We start from the raw sequence: 22959 nt of genomic DNA, 5'->3' as shown, positions 1-22959 counted from the left end.
TGAGCTTTGTCTCCCCGTTCAATCACCTGAAAAACTTGACAAGGATTGGAGTTTTTCATCCCAATCTCAAGGCCACCTCTGTCCGCTATTATTATATGCTGTAATTTGTCCACTGAATGAACTAACTATACTATATATGTGTGTGTCTAGCTATATATATTTATATGTTTATATTATCTATGTATGTTAAGGATATAGATGGCTTAACAAATTTAACCATTTCTCTTCCAGAATTTCAGGGAGCTTTTGGATGGATTCCTTAAAACTTATGTACAATATCTGTACAAGATTTATACATGTGTGTGTGTGTGTGTGTGTGTGTGTGTGTGTAAAGAATATATAAGACTGCATGCTTGAGTAGGTACATATATAAATACTTCACGATTGGATTTCTCGTACTTTGTAATTTTATATAGTTGGTAATCAACACCACAAAGTCCACCTTGTTAGATCATGTTCCCATCTTGTGCTATATTATTATAGGAAACACACAAAAAAAACATACTCAAAACAATATTTACAACTTAAAATTTGCACTTACACAAAAATATTATTCTCAATAAATTAAACTGATCACTATAGACATCTCACACTCTTAACTAGGAAAAAAACATTAATAGAGTGCGTCAATGATACAGTAAAACCTCTTCTTAATTAAGAAATTCACCATGCAACCAAAGACATGTCCCTCATTTTCTTTTTCTATACTCTCATTGAATGATCATGTCATGTGATAAGAGAGATAAGAATACTGGAATACATCTCTGATTACACTTGAGAATTTCTCACAATCTAACATCCATGCTTCTTCACATATCAACTCCTAACGATCGATATAGAACGTACTAATTTTACGCATACATATTATGGGACTGCATGCAATGCATGGCCCGAACGATCAAGCGCAAACCAAGAGGCATAGAAATGCAAACGCTAGTAATATAGTGCTTCCCTTTTTGTTGCCTCACCATTCTTTTCAACTTGGCAAGTCTCCTGCCCATGCTTCCCACGACCAATATCTATAGCTTTTCTACTTTCACGAACAAATTATGACTCTTCCTTCAATTCTAAACCCTAATTTAGTGGCTTAAGATCTCAAGCACTTGTCTTGTTATCCCACTCATATGAAAATATCAACTTTGATGGTATAACTCATATTATAACACATTCATTAATTAGTAATATCATACGACGACTGAAAGTTTTTCTTAAATAATGAAATTTTTGAAATTTTGGTGACTCCAGTTGACCAAGTTGGCTTCTCCAAATGAAGAAACACCATTGTAGTGTCCCAAACCAGTAATATAATGTCTTGTGAGAAAAGTTATAATACACAATAATTGTATGTCAACGCTACGATGACATTTCATAGTGTCCTTCACTCCAAAGATACTGTGACATTGTGTTCTCATCGCCAAGTCCCCCAAGAACATCACAGTCACATTTCCCACTTCACGCGTCTAATCATGTCTCATTGCCATGTTTGCGATTAGCAATTGAAATGTTCTCAAACCTTATCTTATAAGCAGAAAGCATCAGGCGATAAGATTTTTTATTATACTTAAATCCATGTGGACCTATGAGAAAATGATCTACTATTATCCAGCTGACATAGATCCAAATCAGATTGGCCCTATGAACAATATCTCAATGAGAGTCGTACATACTTAGAGATGAGGCAGGTGTGTGTGTGTGTTAGCAACTTGGGGACACCATCAAAATGTCACTGAACTACTTTAGTTAGGAGATAATTAGAAAGATTGGAAAATTCCAAGTTGGTGGGGAGTGCCTTCTTTTGTTGCATTAATTTGTTGGGATGTTTAGGAAATGAAGTTGAAGGGAAGTGGGTTGATCTTTTGAGTTGAGACTGTGACTAACTGAGACACCACAATCACAACATTCCCTTTCAACAGACATAACGAGCAAATAGCTGCATCGTTGGACTGTCAAAGAGAAAAAGATTCATATACCAAAACATGGTGACAACCTACAGCTGGTAGGGTTTAGCTTATATTTGGGTGACTCTTTAATTACAGTTGAGAGATGTCGTGGAGCATATGTAGCCAGTAGCTTCTCTTTTGGCAAATGGCAACCATCAACGGTTTCACATCATAAACTGATATGGTGAGCGTGTGTGTTTAACGGTAAACCATAAGATTAATTGGTTGTGTAATCATACGAGTGATTGTAACATGGTTAATCTCATAACATGACAAAGGGCTTGTTGCTCTAATGAAGTGTTCATCCTTTGCATCTAAGCTCATGTATTCGCCTGTCCTCGTTGCTTGAGCCTGAATGAGAATTGTGTTGACAATAATAAATCTCACATTTTTAGGACAATGAACCTTCATGTGCTTATAAGTAGTTGGGCTAGCTCCTCCTCATAGTGCCAATTCGTTTATGCTAGAACTCCAACTTTCTTTATGATATTAGAGCAAGTTGTCTCACATGTGACGCCCCACGGCTACATGCATTCCACGCCACCCCCATTCGTGTTGTCCACATACTAGGCTTGAAAATTCGTCACATGTAAAAGGGTGTGCTAAGAATGCAGTCCCACATTAATGGGATAAGGGACCACACATGTGCTTATAACTTATAAGTAGTTGGGCTCCTACTCGTATTGTCAATTGGTTTTATTGTATAAAACAAATGATTCATCAAAGTAGACATATACCTAGAGATATAAACCCTATTGGTGAGGGGATCTAGACATTGATTGGAGATGGCACCCCCCTAGTATGTGCTTATATGTAATTAGACTACTCCTTATATTGTCAATTAATTTTATGATGAAACCCTAACCTTCTTCAAATTGGACCTACGTACATCAATCCATTTTCGAATTCAAACCTCGGAGTATTTGGGTTGCGAAAATGTTAGTTTAAGACCTTGTAAATCCCAATCGAAGTGCTTTTTCAGTATCAAGTTGCTGCTCTAGTCCGAGTTAAAGTCAAGTGATTCCGGCCGATCTTTGATTTTACTGCAACTTAATCATTTAGATTAAGATTAGTTTTTAGACTTAGGCTTCTAGATTTTAGTTGAGTCATTCACTAAAGATTATCTCACTTGTCGTATTTGCATTCACCAAATAAATTATAAAGTTTTATGTCTTTAAGGCATAAAAAGAATCGAGACTCAGCCATACAAAAATGTATCCTCTCCTTGGCAAAACTCTAGACTCCTTTCATAATCTTTTTTTTTTCTTTCATTTACAAGTGCAAAGGAATACCATTAGACTGTAGTACTAAATGGCGACTCCTTTTTATAAGATTAATGTTTTTGTGTAGGTCAAGGTATAGGGTATAGTGTACCTTCTCAATCAACAATCATATGTATCATCTATCTAATATAAACTGAAGGTAAGAGACTGGCCAACCAATGATCGACCTTGTGGGACTCCAAGTAACACAGAAGGAAGGGTGGAAAAGGAAGAGAAATTTTTTTGTGTGATAGACGTATCAACATGAGGTGCCATAAATTCACATGTTACGTCATATTTAATATGAGTAATGCTATTCTTGCTATCTAAATATACCACACTTTTATACCATCTTATGTGGCAATTGAGGTGTGTAAGCTATATCAATTATAAAAAATAAGGTGGATAAACACAACAAAATCTCAAATTTAAAACCCTAGTTTTGTACGTTTTCATGCCTCCCTCCATGTAGCCTCCTCCTCCCTCTCCTCTGTCCACATTCACATCACTTCTTCAACCTCTTGACTATCAGAGCTCCAATCCATCCTTCTCCGGCAAATGAACTGATGGTAACTATTTCAAAGATTATATGGTTAGATCTTCTCAAACTATCAAGCATCGCATCGATTAACTGCCATTAATGAGCACTTCCCATCAGATTGTCAATTTTTTTCAAGTTCTAACCCAATTAGTTATCAACAAAGGATGTGGATTGTGACATCCCACATCGCCCAAGGGAGTGATCCTCAAATATATATTCCCATCCCTACGTAGCACGAGGCCTTTTGGGAGCTCACTGGCTTCGGGTTCCGTAGGAATTCCGAAGTTAAGCAAGAAAGGGGCTAGAGCAATCCCATGATGGGTGACCCACTGGGAAGTTGCTCGTGAGTTCCCAAAAACAAAACCATGAGGGAATGGTAAGCCCAAAGTGGACAATATCGTGCTACGGTGGTGGAGCGGGCCTGGGAAGTGATCCACCCCAGGCCGGGATGTGACAATTTGGTATCAGAGCCTAACCCTGGTAGCGTGTGTGCCGACGAGGACGTCGGGCCCCTAAGGGGGGTGGATTGTGACATCCCACATCGCTCAGGAGAGTGATCCTTAAATATATATTCTCATCCTTACCTAGCACGAGGCCTTTTGGGAGCTCACTGGCTTCGGGTTCTGTAGGAACTCTGAAGTTAAGCGAGAATGGGGCTAGAGCAATCCCATGATGGATGACCCACTGCGAAGTTGCTCGTGATTTCCCAAAAACAAAACCGTGAGGGAATGGTAAGCTCAAAGCGGACAATATCGTGCTACGGTGATAGAGCGGGCCCGGAAAGTGATCCACCCCGGACCGGGATGTGACATGGATAATTCATCAACATTGACGAATGGTATAACCTGAACAAAATAATCATGAGTTAGAAGATATAATTCTATGGACATGTAGATCGACGACATTTGGGATAAAAAACAAAATTGATCTTGAGAAGCAAGTTGACAACAGAAAGAGGTGAGGGAGGAAGATAAACTAAGAACACCTAAAATTTAGGGTTTGAATTATTTCTTAAACTTTTTATTAATGAAAAATTGAGTTATTTATGTGATTATCTACCTCAACTGCCACAAAATTCATTTTAATTGACTTAGCTGTCCACCTCACCTATCACATCTGGTGATATAAAATTGTGATAAAGTTAAATGGTAAGAATAATTTTATTAATTTAATACATCAGCGTCTAATAAAATAGTAGAAATAAATAAATATGCATGTTATAACACAAATGAGTAATATCAAGGGAGCTTTATATATGGAGACAAAAACTTTCATTATATTTCAAAGAATTCCACTAGTTTTTAAACATGTCAATGAAAGATAAAAACATAAAAATAACTAAAGCCCAACCCAAAAACATTAAAAACATGAAGCAATAAAAATGAAAATGAAATATTTAAGCAGCTTCTCATTAAGTTGCTAACCCAAACTCCACAAAATCTCTCCACTACTTTTCAATCACCATCAGCAACGTAATCAGATTACACTTCGAATAAATTACCGACAACGTAAATAAAAAATCAACATAGCATTTCACATCGCATTGAGTACGCGAGTCAATGAACAACCAAATTGAAAACTAAAAAATGGTATGTGGGACCCACAAATCTAATAAAATGGCGACAAGTGGATTACACAAAATAAGGGTTTTTTTACCGCAAATAACTCCTCACATTGATCAAACTCCTCATTTTGATCCCTGAATTTCAAAAAATTTCAAAAATCAATAAATTTGATCCCTGACTTTCACCACCACACATCAGTTTAGTCATTCCATTTAAATTTCATCAATATTTTTTGTTAGTGTGTTGATATCCCACTAATCCAATCATATGGCATCACGTGGATTAACTATAAGAATTTTTTTTTTTGTTTAAAGATTTAAAACTAAAAGTAAAATAGGAAATTAAAAAAAACTAAAACTAAAAAAAAAGGGAAAAAAGACATCATTAGAAGGAAGGCACCATGACACCGCTTAAGCTCTTTGCCTCCACGAACTCGCTCCTTATTTTCTCTAGTTGGTTATAATCCTATCAAATTTGAATTGAATTTAGATTGAATTTTTTTTCCAATTGGGATTGTGGGATGCAAGAGAAGTGCCAGTGCAGAATACTCGTTAGTTGGTTCACTCTAAAAAATATAGTTTCTTATAGTTAATCCACTTGACGCCATATGGTCAATCTCAATGACCATTTGTAATAAAATTTCTTTTGTCGAAAGATAGACTTTGTTATAATCTAATTGCAATGTTTACATCTTCTGCAAGATTATTGAATAGAAATTTCAAGCCAATCTCGTTCCAAATGAATGCACCACCATGCAGGGCGATAAGCAAGGCAATCGCGTGGGCATCAAGATTACCACCCCGGGAAACGAACTCAAACTTCGCATCTCCAATTTTCATAGCTAATGATTCAATATCGAAAAGAAAACCTTCAAGAGTAGCATCGGCTCTCGCACAGGAGGGCTATTTGGAGAGGAGGAGTTTTTCTTTAGAAAATGATAACGATAACACCATATTAATTAGCTTGTGAAATACCTCAGTTTAATCTTATAAGTTAAGTTTTTATTTATACGATTCAATAATAAAAAATAAAGAAGATGTATGGGAAGCTAAAACTAGTGTCCGACAAGTAAAATCACCTTCCTTTCTTGTCAGACCAACCCGATGTGGTTTAGTGAGTTCTTTGGGCCTGGACCAAACCAAGTTTGGGCTAACAAAAGAAGAATCAGGCTTGTCCACCAAATTTACCTTTCTTCCACCTTAGTAAATGGTAAATGGTAAATGGTAAATGGTAAATTCCATCGCAATCATGCAAATTCACCTTTCAAATTACGTACGTAAAATACGCGATTCAAATTCAACAAAGTAGAAAACATATACCTGTTCCAGAAAACACACGAGAGCTCTCAGCTACCAGTCACTCCCTCTCACACCAACACTTCATACCTTACTTCCCTCCTTCCCTGTGATTGCCAGTTGCCCAGAATTCTCAACAACGCCGGTACAGACAGATGTCGTGGTGCTTGTCCTGCTGCACCGCTTCCACCTGCGGCCTCTGTGGCTCCGTCGCCTCTGGGATTTCCAACAAGTCGGCCAGGCTTGCTTACTGCGGTCTCTTCGGGCTCTCCCTCATAGTTTCTTGGATTCTCAGAGAAGTTGGAGCTCCTCTCTTGAAGAAAATCCCATGTGAGTTTTTCGTTTTTCCAACAACCCTTTTCGTTTTTGGAGCTGATTTTTTTTGGGTACGTGAGGAATCGTCAGATTTTTCAGTTTTAGTGACAGAATTGAATTCGTCTCTGAAATAATGAACAGGGTTTTTTTTTTTTTTTATTATCATGGGATGCATATTGTAGTTACTGTCAAGTTTTTGGATTTTGGAGTTGATTTTAGAAGATGAATGGAATACCAAATATCTGAATCATCTAATTTTCTTGATGTTATTCGTTGATTTAAATTAAGAAATCGAAATTCAGCGGCGTGATTGCATTTTTAACAGCTCTATCACGAGCATGCAAAACTGAAGTGCTATATTGGAATTCAGCCTAATTTGTTTTCGGATAGTCTTCAATCAAGAATTTAAAGGATTTCAAATTAGGAGTTTAATATTGGAAATGCTAGTGAGTGTATAACCGAGATTATGTTTCACTTCCCAAAATGTGTTGCGAGTTGCGACTGTTGTGGATTTGATTTTTGATATCCTTTTGGGGTTTGGTCTTTATAGGGATAAGCTCTTCTGAGACACACACCAAGGTGTGGTATCAAACACAAGCGGTTCTTCGTGTGAGCATGGGGAATTTCTTGTTTTTCGCAGCATTTGCGCTTATAATGATTGGAGTTAAAGATCAAAATGACAGACGAGATTCCTGGCATCATGGTGGATGGATTGCCAAGATGGTGATCTGGCTTTTGCTTGTCATTCTCATGTTTTTCATGCCAGACATTGTCATTACAATCTATGGTTAGTTTTTTCTCGATATATATATATTTCAGTTTGAGCTATTAGTATTTTCTGCTTTCAGTTCTTTAACCTTCTGCAATAGAGAATGTTTTGAGCCTGACGTAGTTTGTTTGTGGGGTCAGTCATGAATCTGTGGCCATTTCTCGGCTTTACTTGATACTCACGAGTTTTTAGTTCTGAGACTAATAATGCTTTGTTTTTCCCATGTTGTTATTGATACTATAAAAATGAAATTATGCACTTTTCTTTGTACAAATTTTCCATTATGTTTTTATAAATTTGGTGTGCATGATGGTAGGGGCGGAGCCACTAAAAGACCAGAGTGGTCACGGGCCCATCCTGCAGTTGTAGAACCGTGAGACATGAGGGAGAAGATGAATTGTCCACGTAAAGAAGTTGAGTCAAACGACGTAGTGTCTTATGTTTTTCTAACAATTTTGTTTGTTTTGCCTTAGTCATTGTGGTTTAGTGAAACGATGAGTGTAGGGATGGGGTTTTAAAATCGATTTTAATGATATTTCTAAAGCAACCTAATCAACTATTATTTGCAGCTCTCTTCTTTGCCCTTCCTTTTTTGTCAAACGATTCAAATCAGATTTCTTTGTATTTTCTTTCTGTAATTTCATTTTTTTACTGGTTACCCTACTCTAGTTCCCACTTAGTTGTATGCTGGGTTTGCAGGTGTCTTATCAAAATTTGGGGCAGGCTTATTTTTACTGGTTCAAGTGATTATCTTATTAGACTTTACTCACTCGTGGAATGATGCATGGGTGGAGAAAGATGAGCAAAAATGGTTAGTTTAAGTACAAATAGATAAATTTCACCTTCAGTGGTTGAATTTCAGTTCTCACTCAAGGAATATGTATGTTTCAGGTATATTGCTTTGCTTGTTGTATCAATTGTATGCTACCTTGCAGCATTTGCGTTCTCAGGCGTTCTGTTCATTTGGTTCAACCCCTCCGGCGAAGACTGTGGCCTTAATATCTTCTTTATTGTCATGACAATGATTCTCGCATTTGGATTTGCAGTTATTGCATTACACCCGAAGGTAAGGATAAAAGGGTAAACTTCATTCGTTTGTATGAACTTTGGGACTTAGTAGGTCCGTGGATGATTTTGCCTGGAAATCTCAAACAGGTGAATGGCAGCCTCCTCCCTGCTTCGGTGATATCTGTTTATAGTGCTTATGTGTGCTTCACGGCTCTTTCCAGTGAACCTCGTGACTACGCTTGCAATGGTCTTCACCATTCCAAAGCAGTCTCTGTGAGTACCCTTCTTCTTGGGATGGCGACGACTGTTCTTTCAGTTTTGTATTCTGCCCTTCGTGCTGGATCATCAACAACTTTTTTATCACCGCCAACTTCACCTAAGGGAGGTACTCAATCGCTTTTTGTAATCCCTTATGTTCAGCCAAAAGTAATAAGTTCTTCCAAACTTGTTGAATGTTGCAATTTATGAAAGCTATCCTCGTACTTCTTGTTCATAACGTATTTAAGTTCTTCCGAACTTGTTGAATGTTGTGGCACTGGTGCAGCTGCAAAGACACCTCTTCTTGACGGCAAAAAATTGGAAGAAGGGAAAGAGAAGGAGGACAAAGAAGCAAAACCCGTCAGTTATTCCTATACGTTTTTCCATCTGATATTTGCCTTGGCTAGCATGTATTCAGCCATGCTGCTTTCGGGTTGGACCGACTCATCAGAGAGCTCAGATCTCATTGACGTTGGCTGGACATCGGTTTGGGTCCGAATCTGCACAGAATGGGTTACTGCTGCAATATACGTTTGGTCCCTCGTCGCTCCTTTACTTTTCCCTGATCGCGAGTTCTAGGTACCTCCTGCACTTTGTTTCTGAGGTTCCAAGAGCTGTAACTATTTTTGTTGTTTATCTGTGGAGTATAAATTTAGTCATGTAATTATCTAATTAGCTTTTAGAAATAGTCACGGTTGGGAGTCTGTAATAAACTTGAGCTCAGCACAATTTCCATCGATATGTGATAAATTTCAGGATTAAACATGTTTTTGCACATATGGAGCAAAAATTGCAATAAATTTTAAATTTGTTTAGACCAACCTTAACTTTTGGAGTAAGTTTTCTATCTCCCCAACATCATTCCAACCTTTGTGCTAAAATGGGGTTAAGTGTTAGAACTAAAAAAAAATGTCAAATTCCGGCCAAGATTTAGGTTCAAATTAGCAGTTGAGTCTACATGTGAGAGTGGAACAAGGGAAGTGAACTTGACTCGTTTAGGCCAGACGAGCACATGTCCTACACACGTTGACCCGCCTCAGCATCGTTGGCCCACGCATGTGGGGCTGTCAGCCTTCTGTCACCCCGTGACACAAGCCCAACGGCTCCTTTTCTGATCCGACGGCCACAATTCCAATGGATATTGAATATCTAACGGTTCATTTTAATTTATTTAATTATTATTTTTATATTTATATATTTATTGAATCCAGCGGTTGAGAATGAAATTATTTAGGTAAACTAATCTAATTCAAAAATATTACATTATGTTGAGTTATGTGTTGACAATCAAGTGAAAAAGAAAAGAACTTGGATTATTTAGATAGGATCCATATGGAGAAGGAGATTGCGACTGGGAAGGAGATTGCGGGGCGAGGGCGCCGACGCAGCCGAGGAAGCACCAACTGCTGCTGCTGTTGTTTTACTGGATCACAAGGGCTCCATCTTGCAGCCTAATCACGTGGAGAAACAGCGAGGGCAGGCCTCACGTGTCAGGAGTATCAGAGCAGACAGATTTCTACAAGCGAGCGCAAGGCAAGCATCTCTTCTACGGACCGATTATAGCGTCGTCGGCATCCAATCGTCGGCGCGCATCATGGATTTTGATCCAGTGCGCCTTGCCCAGCTACATCCCTTTTTAAATTTGACGATTTAAATCTAATTTAATCAATTTTAAAGATAATTAAAAAGATTTAACGATTTAAATTTAAATTCAACGGTAAAAATATTATTACTAATTGATCCAAATTAGTTGCAATGCCAAAACTCGTCCAAAACTCTATAAATACCGTCCATTTGATGATTAGTCCATAAAAACTCAATTTTCCTATATTTCACAACCATTTTTTTTTCTTTCTGGAATTTGAATTTTTTACATCAAAATGTTAGTAAAAATAAAATAAGGTAGATTATAGAAAAACTAATTCTAAAATTGTTAGCAAAAAAAATTCAAAGAAAATATAAAAGTTTAAAAAATTATAAAGTTGGGAGTGAGAATTAAATATCTCTTATTGCGAGAAATTTTTTTTTTAATTAACCCTCTAAGACGTATAAATAAACAATTAAAAATATAAGGCTAAATTTTGAAACTTATCACTGTTGAATTGAAGATAGCCTAATGAAGTAGTTTTGTTTCCTATCCTTGGAAGAGAAGGAAATATCTTTAACATACAACTAAATATTCTGATTCCGCCAAAAAAACCAATTAAATATTTCTTTTTCGTTTTTATTGGCGTGGAAATATTTCTTTTTCGTATGTTGATGATTTGATGCAAAATACGTGGGCCGGATTGATGCGACATGAAATTGTCTCTTCTATTCAATTTTAATTTTTCTTGTTTTTAATTTTAATTTTTTTTTTACAAGGGCGGCGAGTCAAAGAAGAAACATATCCAAACCATTCCAAACACACTTCATTCGTTTAATTTTTTTATTTATAAATATACGGTATCCAAAATTTGAAGTGGTTGTGTTTGTGAGAATGAAGTTATACCTATAAAGTTGGTTTAATATAAATTAACTATATTTTGTTGTTGTCAACCAAACACATAGCTTACTATAAAAATATCCGAACATATGTTTTAATCAGTTGTTCATGTGTGTGTAAGTGACTTTTGATGGTTAAATACATATGAGACCATGTAGATAAATAGCAGAATGATCAGCCATCTCTTTCATTTGTTGCGAAAACTGAGGTAAGAATCGTTGGTCCATTTGTTTGTTCTTGGCAGTGAACTAGCTAGGGTCATCACAACATTTGCTCTATCACAACATTCACATTGTTAAGACTTTACTTGTGCTTGTGGCTATTAATATCGAAGTATTTTGTTACTCAATTGATGAAGAACATTTATTCTTACACATGAGATTGCAAAATCAAATCCTATCCTTTCAACGTCGTGCTGTATTAAATAAAGTAAAATAAAGTGGATGTTAGCTGGAATCACCAAATTTAGTTTTCACTTGAATTTTGTTTGGTTGTAGTATTGAAAAGTAGCAAATGGTCAATAGGAATTAAGCAAAAATAGCAAAAAGGTTTGCCTTATTACGGTGTTCAATTAAGTTTATTTGATTTTGCCAATTTTTAGTATGAACATTTTGCATCCTTCATCAAAATAAAATATATTATAGGTAAACTGCATTCACGTGACATAATCCGTAATACAACATATGAAAATCAGTAATTAAATTGAGTATTGTTTCTTATATGAATTTTATGTGTTCCTCGAAGGGAGGGTTTTGGGTTCCAGCTAGGGTTAGGGTTTGCCGCAAGGGTTCTACAATGGGAGACTTAGGGTTGGTTTAGGATAAGGATTATCGCAAAAGAGTGTGATCTGAAAGGAGGGTGGGGCTGGAACAATTTTGTGCGGGTTTGGGGTATACGATACAAGTTTGTTGGTTTAGGAAGTTGCTGCTGTCATGGCGGCATATCGTGAGACGATGGATATAGAAGAATTGGGGAACAAGTTTGGAGCCAATCTTCGACTGTTTGACAAGGAGCGGAATGGAATCACAATTGATCGAAAGGTTGTGGAAGGTGTTCTGCTAGGGTTCCAGTATACTATGGTTGCAGAAGTCTTTATGTCCAAGGAGGTGCATGGTGAATCATTTATTGATTATTTTACGTCACTTTGGCGAGGAAGGGAGGGTGTGTCCATTCGAGATATCGATGACCGTAGGTTCTTAGCATAGTTTGTAGGGCAAAGTGACATGCAAAGGGTGTTGGATGCGGACCATCCTTGGACTTTCAAGAATGATCTAGTGTTTGTGGCTAATAGAACGGGGAAGAGTCTTCATCGGTGGAGCCCATTGTCTCTTGGTGTTTTTGGGGTGCAAATTCATAATGTTCCACCACTCAGTATGATTGCGGCGGTGGCGAAAACTATTGGGGGATTGATGGGTACTGTTCGGATAGTGGATACAATAGGGAGCCATGACTGCATTGGCAAGTTTCTTAGAGTGAAGATACGGCTCAATGTACGTAAACCCCTCATGCGTGGGACGTTTGTAGATTTCCCGAATGAAGGAACGGTTTGGGTGGATTTTAAATACAAATCTTTACCTAAATATTGCCTCATATGTGGGCTTATGGGGCATGTGACATGAGTTTGTAGAGATATGCAGAAAGATGATAGGGTGGTGGGTGAGGACTCCGCACATATAAGAGTGAAATTGGCGTATAGGGGATTGGACACAGAATTTAATCTCCATGGTATTTCTTTGAGAATGGTGTTTCAGGGTGGTGGATCAAGTTGATCACATGGTAGGTATTATCTAGAGGAACGAAGAAAAGAACGAAGTACTGAATGGGACGACTTACGAATAAAGGCTCAGTCTCCGACGATATTTGTAACGGGGGGACAAGGCAAGTCAGGGGAAATTGTAACTCAACATGGCGCTGATTGTGTCACTCATACTCCGGGGGGGTGCTAAGGTATGTGACATGGAGTCTGGGCCTAGTGGTAATAGCCTTAGTGATGTGATTCATTGTCAAACAGAAGAGGAAGAGAAAACGAGGAAGGCTCGAGATAAGGCTTTTGATGCGGGGTTGGTTGGTCAGGGGGTGATCGCGGATGGTGTTGTGAATGTGGTTCTAAAGACAATGTCGGAGGAGGATGAGCGGGTCGATGTGGTATGTGTGTCGTAGGAGACGAAATGTGAGATTGATTTAAATGTTGAGGTGCAGGTTAGGGAGGGAGTCGATGCTGGTGGACGAGGCATGGCGAAGGGTCCGGTGCTGCATGAAATGGATGGCGTGTTGGGAAAGGGAGGTGATGTAAGGGAAGATGATCATTTTCATTTTGATTTAGATTCTATCATTGAAGCTGTGATGAAGCAACAAGAATTGAGGAAACGAGCTATCCAGGAGGTAGAGTATGTTAAGCCAGTGAAGTGCATTGAACCGCAAAGCAATTAACCACAGAAGATGATATTTTCTGAGGCGGAGGAGACCAGCCTTAAGGGGTCTCCCAAGTCCTCATGAAGCTAATATGTTGGAACTATTAGGGTATCGGGGGTGACCTGACAGTTAACGATTTGATGAAGCAAAATAGGCTCCACATCCCTGACATAGTGATTTTGTTGGAGACTAAAAATCAAAGTAATCGTTATGTTTATTTAAAACGAAGGTTTAGGATGGAGTTCATGCATGCTGTTGAGCCACGGGGAATTGCGAGTGGCATATGTATTTTTTTGAGGAGCTATGATGATGTCTTACTTGTCAAATATGTGGATTTCTTTATAGAGATTGGCATTAATGATGGGCAGAATAATAAACAATGGAGGTTGTTTGCAATTTATGCAAGTACGGATGAGAAAAGGAGGAATGAGCAATGGAGGGTGCTGTCTTGCCAAGTTGAGGCTGTTGGGGACAATTGTTTACTTATTAGTGATTTTAATGATATTATTGACGACTCGGAGAATGAATAAGGGAACTATAGGTCAATAGCGAGTAGGCGGGATTTTTGTGATTTTATTGTTGGTAATGGGTTGCTTAACTTGGGGTTTACGGGATACCCATATACATGGAGGAACCGCAGGGATAAAGGGCCCATACAACAACGTTTGGACCGTAGGTTGGCAACAAATGGATGGTCAATATGTATCTGGAGGCGAAAGTTATGCATGAAGTTTTAGAAAGGTCTGACCACGTTATGCTTATTTTGGATACGGTGGTCAGACTACTTATTCGGAGATGATGGTTTATCTATGATTCAAGGTGGAATAAAGAGGAAAAGTGTCAAGGCATTGTGAAGAAGAATTTGGGACGTGGTTTTACGAGATCTTATGCGTTTAAAGTGGTCGAAAAGTTGAAATGGTTTTGCCGTAGGCTAGAAGGTTGGAGACGGACTAGCGGCAGAAACTCAAAGGTTCGTGCTGAAGCTTTAAAAACTAAGTTACGGCCAGCCTATAAGTCTTTGGATTTTGCTAATGCGAAGGTCCAACAAAAGAAGAGTGAATTAAAGTGTTTGATTAAGGAGGAATAGATCTATTGGAGGCTAAAGTCAAAGACTCAGTGGATTCAGGAAAGGGATAAAAATACTAAATTTTTCCATGCTCAAACGGTGAAACGGTGTCGATGTAATAAGATATTGGGTATGGAGGATGCTTAGGGGGTTTGGTGTATTGATCCAAACCAGGTGGATGTGATTATTGTGAGCTATTTTCAGAACCTTTTTATTACCTACCTTCCGCAAAGGGTGGAAGAGATCACGAGTTGCATTGATACTCGGATTTCGCAACGAATGTGACTAGATTAATGCAGCCTATATCGAAGGAGGAGGTAAGGCAAACGGTTTTCCAAATCCCAGCGGATAAGTCCCTTGGCCCTGATGGGTTCACTAGGAGTTTTTACCATGAATATTGGGATGTCGTTGGGAAAGATATGGATGATATGGTGAGAGCATTTTGGTTCTCTGGAAAACTGTTGAGGAAATTAATCATACTCATCTTGTTCTAGTTCTGAAGGTTTCTAGCCCACATACTATGTCTCAATTACGGCTGATATCATTATGTAATGTGGTCTACAAGGTGATTGCTAAATTATTGACCAATCGTATAAAGATGGCTATGCCACATCTCATTAGTGCGAATCAATCGACGTTTGTGGCTGAGAGACAGATTCAGGATAATATTTTGGTGGTACACGAGATATTGCATTCTCGTAATCAACCAAGTGATGGTGATGAAGTTTCTCTAGCTATGAAGTTGGATATGGTGAAGGCGTATGATCGAGTGGAGTGGAGTTTTTTGTTTGCAATGATGGATGCTTTGGGCTTTCAACTTGAGTTTTGTCAGCGGGTAGCGGAGTGTATTACTACTATCACGTATAGTGTACTAATCAATGGTGCATCCACTAGATTCATTCAACCACAAAGAGAGTTGTGGCAATGAAACCTGATGTCACCATTTCTGTTCTTGATTTGTGTCAAGGGACTTTTAACTTTGCTTCGACGTAGGGAGAAGCGAGGTGCATTGCATGGAATTCGAGTGGTTCCTGGTGGGTTGTCAATATCACATTTGTTCTTTGCCGATGCTGTTGTAGTTTTCTATAAGGCGAATGAGACTGAGGTTCAGGACGTTATTGAGGTATTAAGATGTTATGCAGAAGCATCTGGGCAAGTGATTAACAGGGAGAAGAGTTCTTTATATTTTGGGGCAAATTGTGGGCGGCAACAGTGGAGGAAAATTGCTCTTTGTACTTGGGGATTACGGCTGATTTTGGTTCATCTAAGAAGGTGGTGTTTGAGAGTGTTTAGGAAGCGCTGGAGGGAATGGTCAATGGGTAGGCTGAGCAGTTTTTGTCGCTAGCAGGAAAAGAGGTTCTCATAAAAGCGGTGGCTATAACGTTACCAAACTACGCAATGTCGTGTTTTAAGCTTCCAGTGAGCCTCTGTAAGGAATTGGAATCTACTATAGCTAAGTTTTGGTGGAGGGGGAATAAAAATAGAGGCGATATGCATTGGATATCTTGGAAGAAAATGAAACGTCAAAAGAGGTTTGGAGGCCTTGGTTTTAGAGACTTTCACATAATTTGGACACTTTGCTTGGAAAAATTCTTAAAGATAAATACTTTCTAGAGAGATCGTTTATGGAAGCTACGTTGGGGAGACACTCCTCCTAGGGATGGAAAAGGATTATTCAGGGGAGAATGATCTTAGAAAAGGTATGCATTGGCGGGTGGGTGATGGAATGAGGATCCGTGTAGCCCATGATCCTTGGTTGCCCAAACCACATACTTATAAAGTGAGATCGAAGCACATTGAAATGCCTGTAATGGTGAATGAGTTGATTGAACCTGCGGAGGGAGTGTGGAAGGGTGACTTAATTAGGAGATGTTTTGACGAGGATGAGTGTAAGCTTATACTTGGGTTGCCAGTCAGTTTAATGGGATGTGAGGATAGAATCATATGGCATTATGCTAAGAATGGATAATATACGGTGCGTACGGGATATGGAGTTGCCATGGAGATGCAGGAAAATGGCGAGTTTGGTAGGCAAGGGAAAAGGGGTAGTAGTCATCGGGATATGGTTGATCGGTGCTGAAAGGACATATGGAGACTAGTGGTGCCGAATAAGTTGAAGTTCTTTATATGGTGATGTTGTAATGGCTCTTTAGCTATGAAAGTTAATCTCATTCGACGGCGTATGCAAATGGATGATAGGTGTATGATGTGTGGAGAAGCGGAGGAAACATAGCACCATTTGTTCTTCGATTGTGAGTTTATGAGGGTGATGTGGTATGGTTGTTCGCTGCAACTTGACATTGTGGCTTTGAAAGGAAGGGATTTCCGAGAGTATTGGGGGAGACTTTGTGATCGGTTCCGTGATAATGAGAGGCAAGATGAGTTGTTGCTGGAAAGTGTTTTTCTTATGTGGAGAATATGGAAGTGTCGATATGATATGATCTTTAAAAGGGTGCCGGCAAACCCAATGGAGGTGATTAATATAGCCAGACAGCAAGTAGTTGAATTTCGTGCATGCCACGACATGAATAAGGTTGTTACTGGTGGTGTTGCATCTGGTGGGAATACAAGCTTTGCGGGTCAACAGGTACGGTGGAAGAGACCGGTTTTTGGGGTGTTGAAGATTAATTGTGATGGGGCTTGGTGTGGGAAGACTTGCAAGGATGGCTATGGATGGGTATTAGGAGACTTTGCGGGGTTGTTGCAAGCGGCTGGTGGGGAATGTGGCATGTTTTTTAATACTCCAGAGATGGCCGAAGTAGCGACAGTTCGTGCGACTCTACAGGTCTGCCTTGAGGTAGGATGCACGGAGGTGGAGGTTGAGTCAGACTCTCAGCTGATTATTCGCATGATTAATGGGGAGTATGTGATTGATGCTACTTTGGAATGTTTTCTTCATGATATTCGGTTCTTGGCATCTCAATTAGGAACGGTGACGTTTGCGTTTGTCAAACGGCATGGAAATACTTGCTGCACACGCGTTGCCTCGTATGTAACTTCACGTGGAGGTGTTTTCCATTGGGATGCTATTGGTCCGGAGTTTTTATTTAATATTTTGGCTGAAGATGTAAACATTACTATTCGAATTTAATAAAGTTTACTCTTTGACAAAAAAAAAAAAAAAAGTATTGTTTCTTACAAGGAATCATTTTTATTATTGAGTATTTACTACGTAATATGCGTAAATCATTTTACTCCTTATTTTTTATGTATGTAAGAAATAAAAAAAATATATAAATTTTTTCTTTGAAATCTACATTAGAAGGGTGTATTCAATTTGGATTTCACTGGAGTTAAAAAAGATTTTGTTAAGTGATAGATTTCAAAGGATTGTCGAATCCTTACAACTTTCAAATGGATTTTATAGCATTCTTATGGATTTTGATTAAAGATTTGAATGGATTTTGAGAGATTTCTTGTCATTTAAAGAATTATTTTTTAAATAGAAAATAAAAAATAAAAAAAAATAAAAAAACTTGAAAAAAATAAAATTAAGAACTTTACCCAGTTCTCTCAATCCTCCATGCTTTCCCGATGCCTAGTTCTCCCTGACGAATTCCACCCATTAATTTAAAATACCTTGCCATCCAATGTAAAATGCCTAGTTCTCCCAATCCTCCATGTTTTCCGGATGCCAAGTTCTTCCAACCCTTAATTTAAAATACCAAGTTCTCCCAACATTGTAAATAGGTTCACTCCTACGTAAATAGGAAAACAATCTCAATATTAGCAATGAATGCGTAGATTACCTCGTCAGGGAGGGATGCAGTGGATAATTAGCTTGATTTGCCTTTGCGTGTTATACACCTCCAAAAAAAGAGAAAGAATCTCAATTGCAGAGTGGAGAAAGAAAGAAAGCTTGATTGCAGAGTGGAAATTATTACCCTATTCCATTGAAATTATTTGATTTGCCTTTGTCCATTTCATTGAAAAAGGTTGCAGAGTGGATAATTAGCAGGTAAGATCAAATATTTTCAATGAAATGGGAAGAGAGTAAGAAAGAAAGCTCGATTGTAAAGTGGAGAGAGAGAGAGAGAGAGAAAAGAAATCGAAGGGGGTTAGAAAGCTATCCTAGGGGTAGACGTAGGATTCTTTATAGTCTTTTTTAAGCTTACAATTTCTCCTCAAATCCTACAAAATCACTCATTCAATGAAATTTTTCAAAATCTATAAATTTTTGAATACATATAGATGTGCATAGACTCAATAAAAATCCTTTAAAATCCTAGTGGACTACATCAGGATTCTAAAATCCTTTTAAAATCCTTTATTTAACTACACCTGTATTTGAATGGACTCTTAAATTCTTTTGAAATCCTGATTGACTACACTTGGATTTTAAAGTCTTTTAAAATCCTTTAAAATCTATCAAAATTCTTATTTGACTACACTCCCTAAATATCTAAAAGTTGAAAATCAAATTGACTACAGAGACTAGTTGATTTGATTACGTTTCCCTACTTGGCCTATTTTTAAGTTGTCGTATTTCTAACATCCATGATTCATGGCTTGTCTCGTTCTGATTAGGTAATATTTTCAACTAATTACCCCGGATTGATTCATAGGAAATTAATTAAAAATTAATAAAATGGAATCACAACTTCACATAGTTGACGTAACAAGGCTTGCAAGGTCCACGCCATACTCGCTCCAGAAGGCGCGTGAGCGGAGTGCGCTCTCCTTCACCGGCAAGCCTTCTTCTCCCCTGTCCCCCATCGTTTTCCCGGAAGGACGAAACCTCTACCTCTACGTACCCAAAAATATAAATAAAAATTAAATATTATTTATGAAAAATAAATAAATTTGAAAATTACAGAAACCCCCGTCCTCCTTGTTTCTCTAACATGCACCATTTGCTACTCGCCACCACCACCACCATCATGCCCTCCTCCTCCTTCTCTGCCGCTGCCACGTCATCCTCCTCCTCCTATCCAACCCCCAAACCCAAATCCTCAAACCCTAACCCTAACTCAAACCCTAATTGCACCCTCCTCTGCAAGCACTCGCCGTCGGCCACCCTCGACCTCCTCATCCTCATCCTCGTCCTCTTCTCCGGGACCTTCCTCATCACCTCCTACTTTTCCTACATCTTCAACTCCCTCTCGCTCCTCCTCTCTCACTCCACCCTCCACCTCCACCACATTCCCGTCCCCTATGTCGTCGGCTTCGTCGCCTTCTTCGCCGCCACGCTGTTCGTAGTCGAGTTCTGCTGCGGCATTCGATCCAGGAAGTGCGATAGGCCCGGATGTAAGGGCTTGAAGAAGGCCATGGAATTCGATTTGCAATTGCAATCGGAGGAGTGTGTCAAGTCCGGGTCTAAAGATATCGATAGGCTGCCGTGGAAGGGCGGCAGCGAGGGCAATCCTGATTACGAGTGCCTCAGGACTGAGCTGAGGCGGATGGCGCCGACGAATGGCCGTGCCGTGCTTCTGTTCCGGGCGCGATGCGGATGCCCGGTGGCCAAGCTCGAAGGCTGGGGTCCCAAGAGAGGACGCCGGCATAAAAAGTGAGTGTCTTTCTCTTTTCTTGTCTGCATTTTCTTGATTATTTGATTAGATGGAAATTAATTGGATTGAGTAAATGTTGTTTGTATTGATCTGTGTAAGTTACAATTTTGTGTGGAACTTATTGGATGCTATGAATTGAACAATTGGACTTCAAAGGGGTTGATTAAATTTACAGAAATTTGCAAGTAATCTTTGATGGGTACTGGAAGATTTATTGAATTCCTTGAGGCTGAAGAGGTAGAGCTTAGATCATATGAACTTCCGTTAGACTTAGGTTTGACCAAGATCGATATCTCTTATATGCACTCTTCAAGCAATCAGATGATCCCTGTAGAAGAGGAGAAGCATAGGTGATGGCATCAAGTCGATACTGTAGAAGGTAGGCACCAGGGGTTTTGGGGAAATGAGACCCTTTTGGTTTGACCTTTCGTACTTTGCCCCACCTAAAAAATTATGTGTACCTAATATGTCTTTTCACTTTGTATCCCTGGCTAGATCCGTTAGGTGGCTGTGCCGTATTTCATCTGGCATTTTTGAACATTGTAGGCTAGAATAATGTTTTGTTTGCTCAGTGGAGCCTGAGTAATCTGGAGTTTAATGGAAAATACTGTATATATGTTTTCGGTTGGACAAACATCTTAGGTAGTGCACCAATAGAATTATGATTGAGTTCAGATTGATCTGTGTAAATGGCATGTACATTTGTTAGTCATATAGGAGAGTACTCCCAATAGAGATAAGCAAGCTAGGTTAGTTCGAGTATGGTATGGACCTGGCCTGTTTCAAAAAGTTTGGCATGATAAGGCCCTAAACAAGTAAAGAACTGAAAATAACTTTAACGAAAATAACTGAAAAAATGAGGTCCTGAAGAAGTGTAGAAAATTATGGCAGGATTAGGCACCACACTAATATGATGCATGAGCATGGCACGATTAAGTTGCCCCAAGTACCAAAGGAAGCACAGATGGACGGATTTTAATGACAGCCCCATTTTACACCTCTACTCCAGAAGCATTAGGGAGAGAATTTGTTTGGGTCTTTAAGGTCCATAACCCAGACATCAACCTCAGTGGTATACATGATAGATTACTACAGGATTTCTGTGGAAAGCTTTTAATCAGAATATGAAAAAAGGCAGGATGAACATCAATGTAATGGTAGCAGTGAGTATATTCTGAAGTGCTAAATGCATGAAAGCTACGGTATAATTTGGGGTGTATGCCATGAATGATCATTTCCTGAGTAACTGAGAATGGTTACTGAAAAGTGTTAGCTTCAGCACCATGGTTGACAATGTGGAATAAATCATGATTTGATAAGAATTTTCTCCACAAAATAAGTATATGCACAAACTTGAGTCCTCAACATAAACTGATAGGATGATCTGATGATATGCTGGGGCATATACCCAGTCATTTTAGGTTCTAGATCTATCTGACCAGCCATTTGTATTGTTCCAGAAGGTGACCCCTCATAAGAGGCATTCATGGATATATTTTCTGTTTGCGGGAGAGACTAGTTTGGCTCTTTATTTAGCACCGTACCTACAATGCACATGAGAGCAGGAGTGGTTGTCCGGGCAACACAGAGAAAGCAACAATATAGTTTAAGACCTGTAAGCAGTTATGGTTCACTTTGTCCTCATTCAGTGTTGGTCCAGTTTAACAGCATCCCCTTTTGGGCTGCATTTCTGGTACCGATAGATCTGGCAGTTACGTACGACTCTGCTGATTTGGTTTTACCTATGGGACGTGTTTCTTATAAATAGAATTGAAAATATAATATGTATCTTGATTTGGCTTTAGTTATTTGCAGCTTGTCTTACCTTGTTAGAAGACAATGCCCTCAGTAGGTTTCAGATATACTTTGTTGGGTGCACTATCATGTGCTTTGTAGGTGAACTTACTGCTTTGTAGGCTGGCAAGTTTTGTGTCGTAACGATTGTACGACTCTGTCAAACCCTGAAAGTGGTATTGAGCAATTACTTATAATTGTAACCATGCAAGTTTTATACTTATCTAGTCTCTTTGGTCTTGCAGGGCTCTGGCCAGCATGGCTCTTAATTGAGGAGATCATCGTTGATTGTTAAGGATGCTTTCGCCACCGGAGTTCCCATTACATGTTCGATCATTTACCTGTTAAATTATAGATGTTATTCTAGGCTTCACTCTCAATCAAAACAATTCTTTTTCATTAATCATATACTCCGGTGGCGCTTTTATATGTAGAATCTGTAGACGAGCATCTTCTCGAGCGATTGTCTCTCGTATGTGGAAGGGCGTAACAAGTTGAGTGAGAACAAATATATCAAATGTCAATTGGATATTTTGTGTGCCTAACTAATGGGTTTGAACTTCTATACCCCATCAATTCCCTTTTAGAACTGAGATGAGGTAAAGCTATCTACTCTTACCAAACGGGGGAATTGATGAATCGCTATGGATGAAGGTCTTTGTTCTCAAAATTGATGATTTTTATTTTTTATTTTTTTTAGTACATTGATATTCTTACATTAAGGGAATGGGGAGTTCGGTTA

The 22959-nt window shown here is 38.8% G+C and overlaps 4 protein-coding genes across 5 annotated transcripts; all 4 read left to right on the top strand.

Moving 5' to 3' along the window:
• Positions 1–6618: 6618 nt before the first annotated feature.
• Positions 6619–9774, top strand: LOC137732032 (uncharacterized). 2 transcript variants are annotated; one of them, XM_068471322.2, is made up of 6 exons: positions 6619–6933; positions 7469–7705; positions 8387–8498; positions 8579–8753; positions 8843–9080; positions 9240–9774. In XM_068471322.2, the coding sequence occupies exons 1-6, from the start codon at positions 6759–6761 to the stop codon at positions 9530–9532; spliced, it is 1230 nt and encodes a 409-aa protein (XP_068327423.2). In that variant the 5' UTR covers positions 6619–6758; the 3' UTR covers positions 9533–9774. The 2 variants fall into 2 exon arrangements, with proteins under 2 accessions (XP_068327423.2, XP_088544481.1); XM_088688355.1 differs by having other exon boundaries at positions 8843–9121.
• Positions 9775–15514: 5740 nt separating this feature from the next.
• On the top strand, positions 15515–16261 carry LOC137732683 (uncharacterized). The gene is made up of 2 exons (XM_088687149.1): positions 15515–15751; positions 15884–16261. Exons 1-2 carry the CDS (start codon positions 15515–15517, stop codon positions 16259–16261), a joined length of 615 nt encoding a protein of 204 aa, XP_088543275.1.
• A 924-nt stretch (positions 16262–17185) lies between these two features.
• Positions 17186–18007, top strand: LOC137732682 (uncharacterized). Its single transcript, XM_088687148.1, has one exon. The coding sequence runs from the start codon at positions 17186–17188 to the stop codon at positions 18005–18007; it is 822 nt and encodes a 273-aa protein (XP_088543274.1).
• Positions 18008–19631: 1624 nt separating this feature from the next.
• Positions 19632–22887, top strand: LOC137731895 (uncharacterized protein At5g19025-like). Its single transcript, XM_068471143.2, has 2 exons — positions 19632–20422; positions 22463–22887. The coding sequence occupies exons 1-2, from the start codon at positions 19761–19763 to the stop codon at positions 22488–22490; spliced, it is 690 nt and encodes a 229-aa protein (XP_068327244.2). The 5' UTR covers positions 19632–19760; the 3' UTR covers positions 22491–22887.
• The last annotated feature ends 72 nt before the right edge of the window (positions 22888–22959 follow it).

This window comes from Pyrus communis, chromosome 16, assembly GCF_041283825.1.
Source record: "Pyrus communis isolate YQ-2024b chromosome 16, ASM4128382v1, whole genome shotgun sequence".
In the NCBI taxonomy this organism is placed as follows: Eukaryota; Viridiplantae; Streptophyta; class Magnoliopsida; order Rosales; family Rosaceae; genus Pyrus; species Pyrus communis.
Note: the sequence above shows the minus strand (reverse complement) of the source record. Positions and strands in the feature narration are given on the sequence as shown.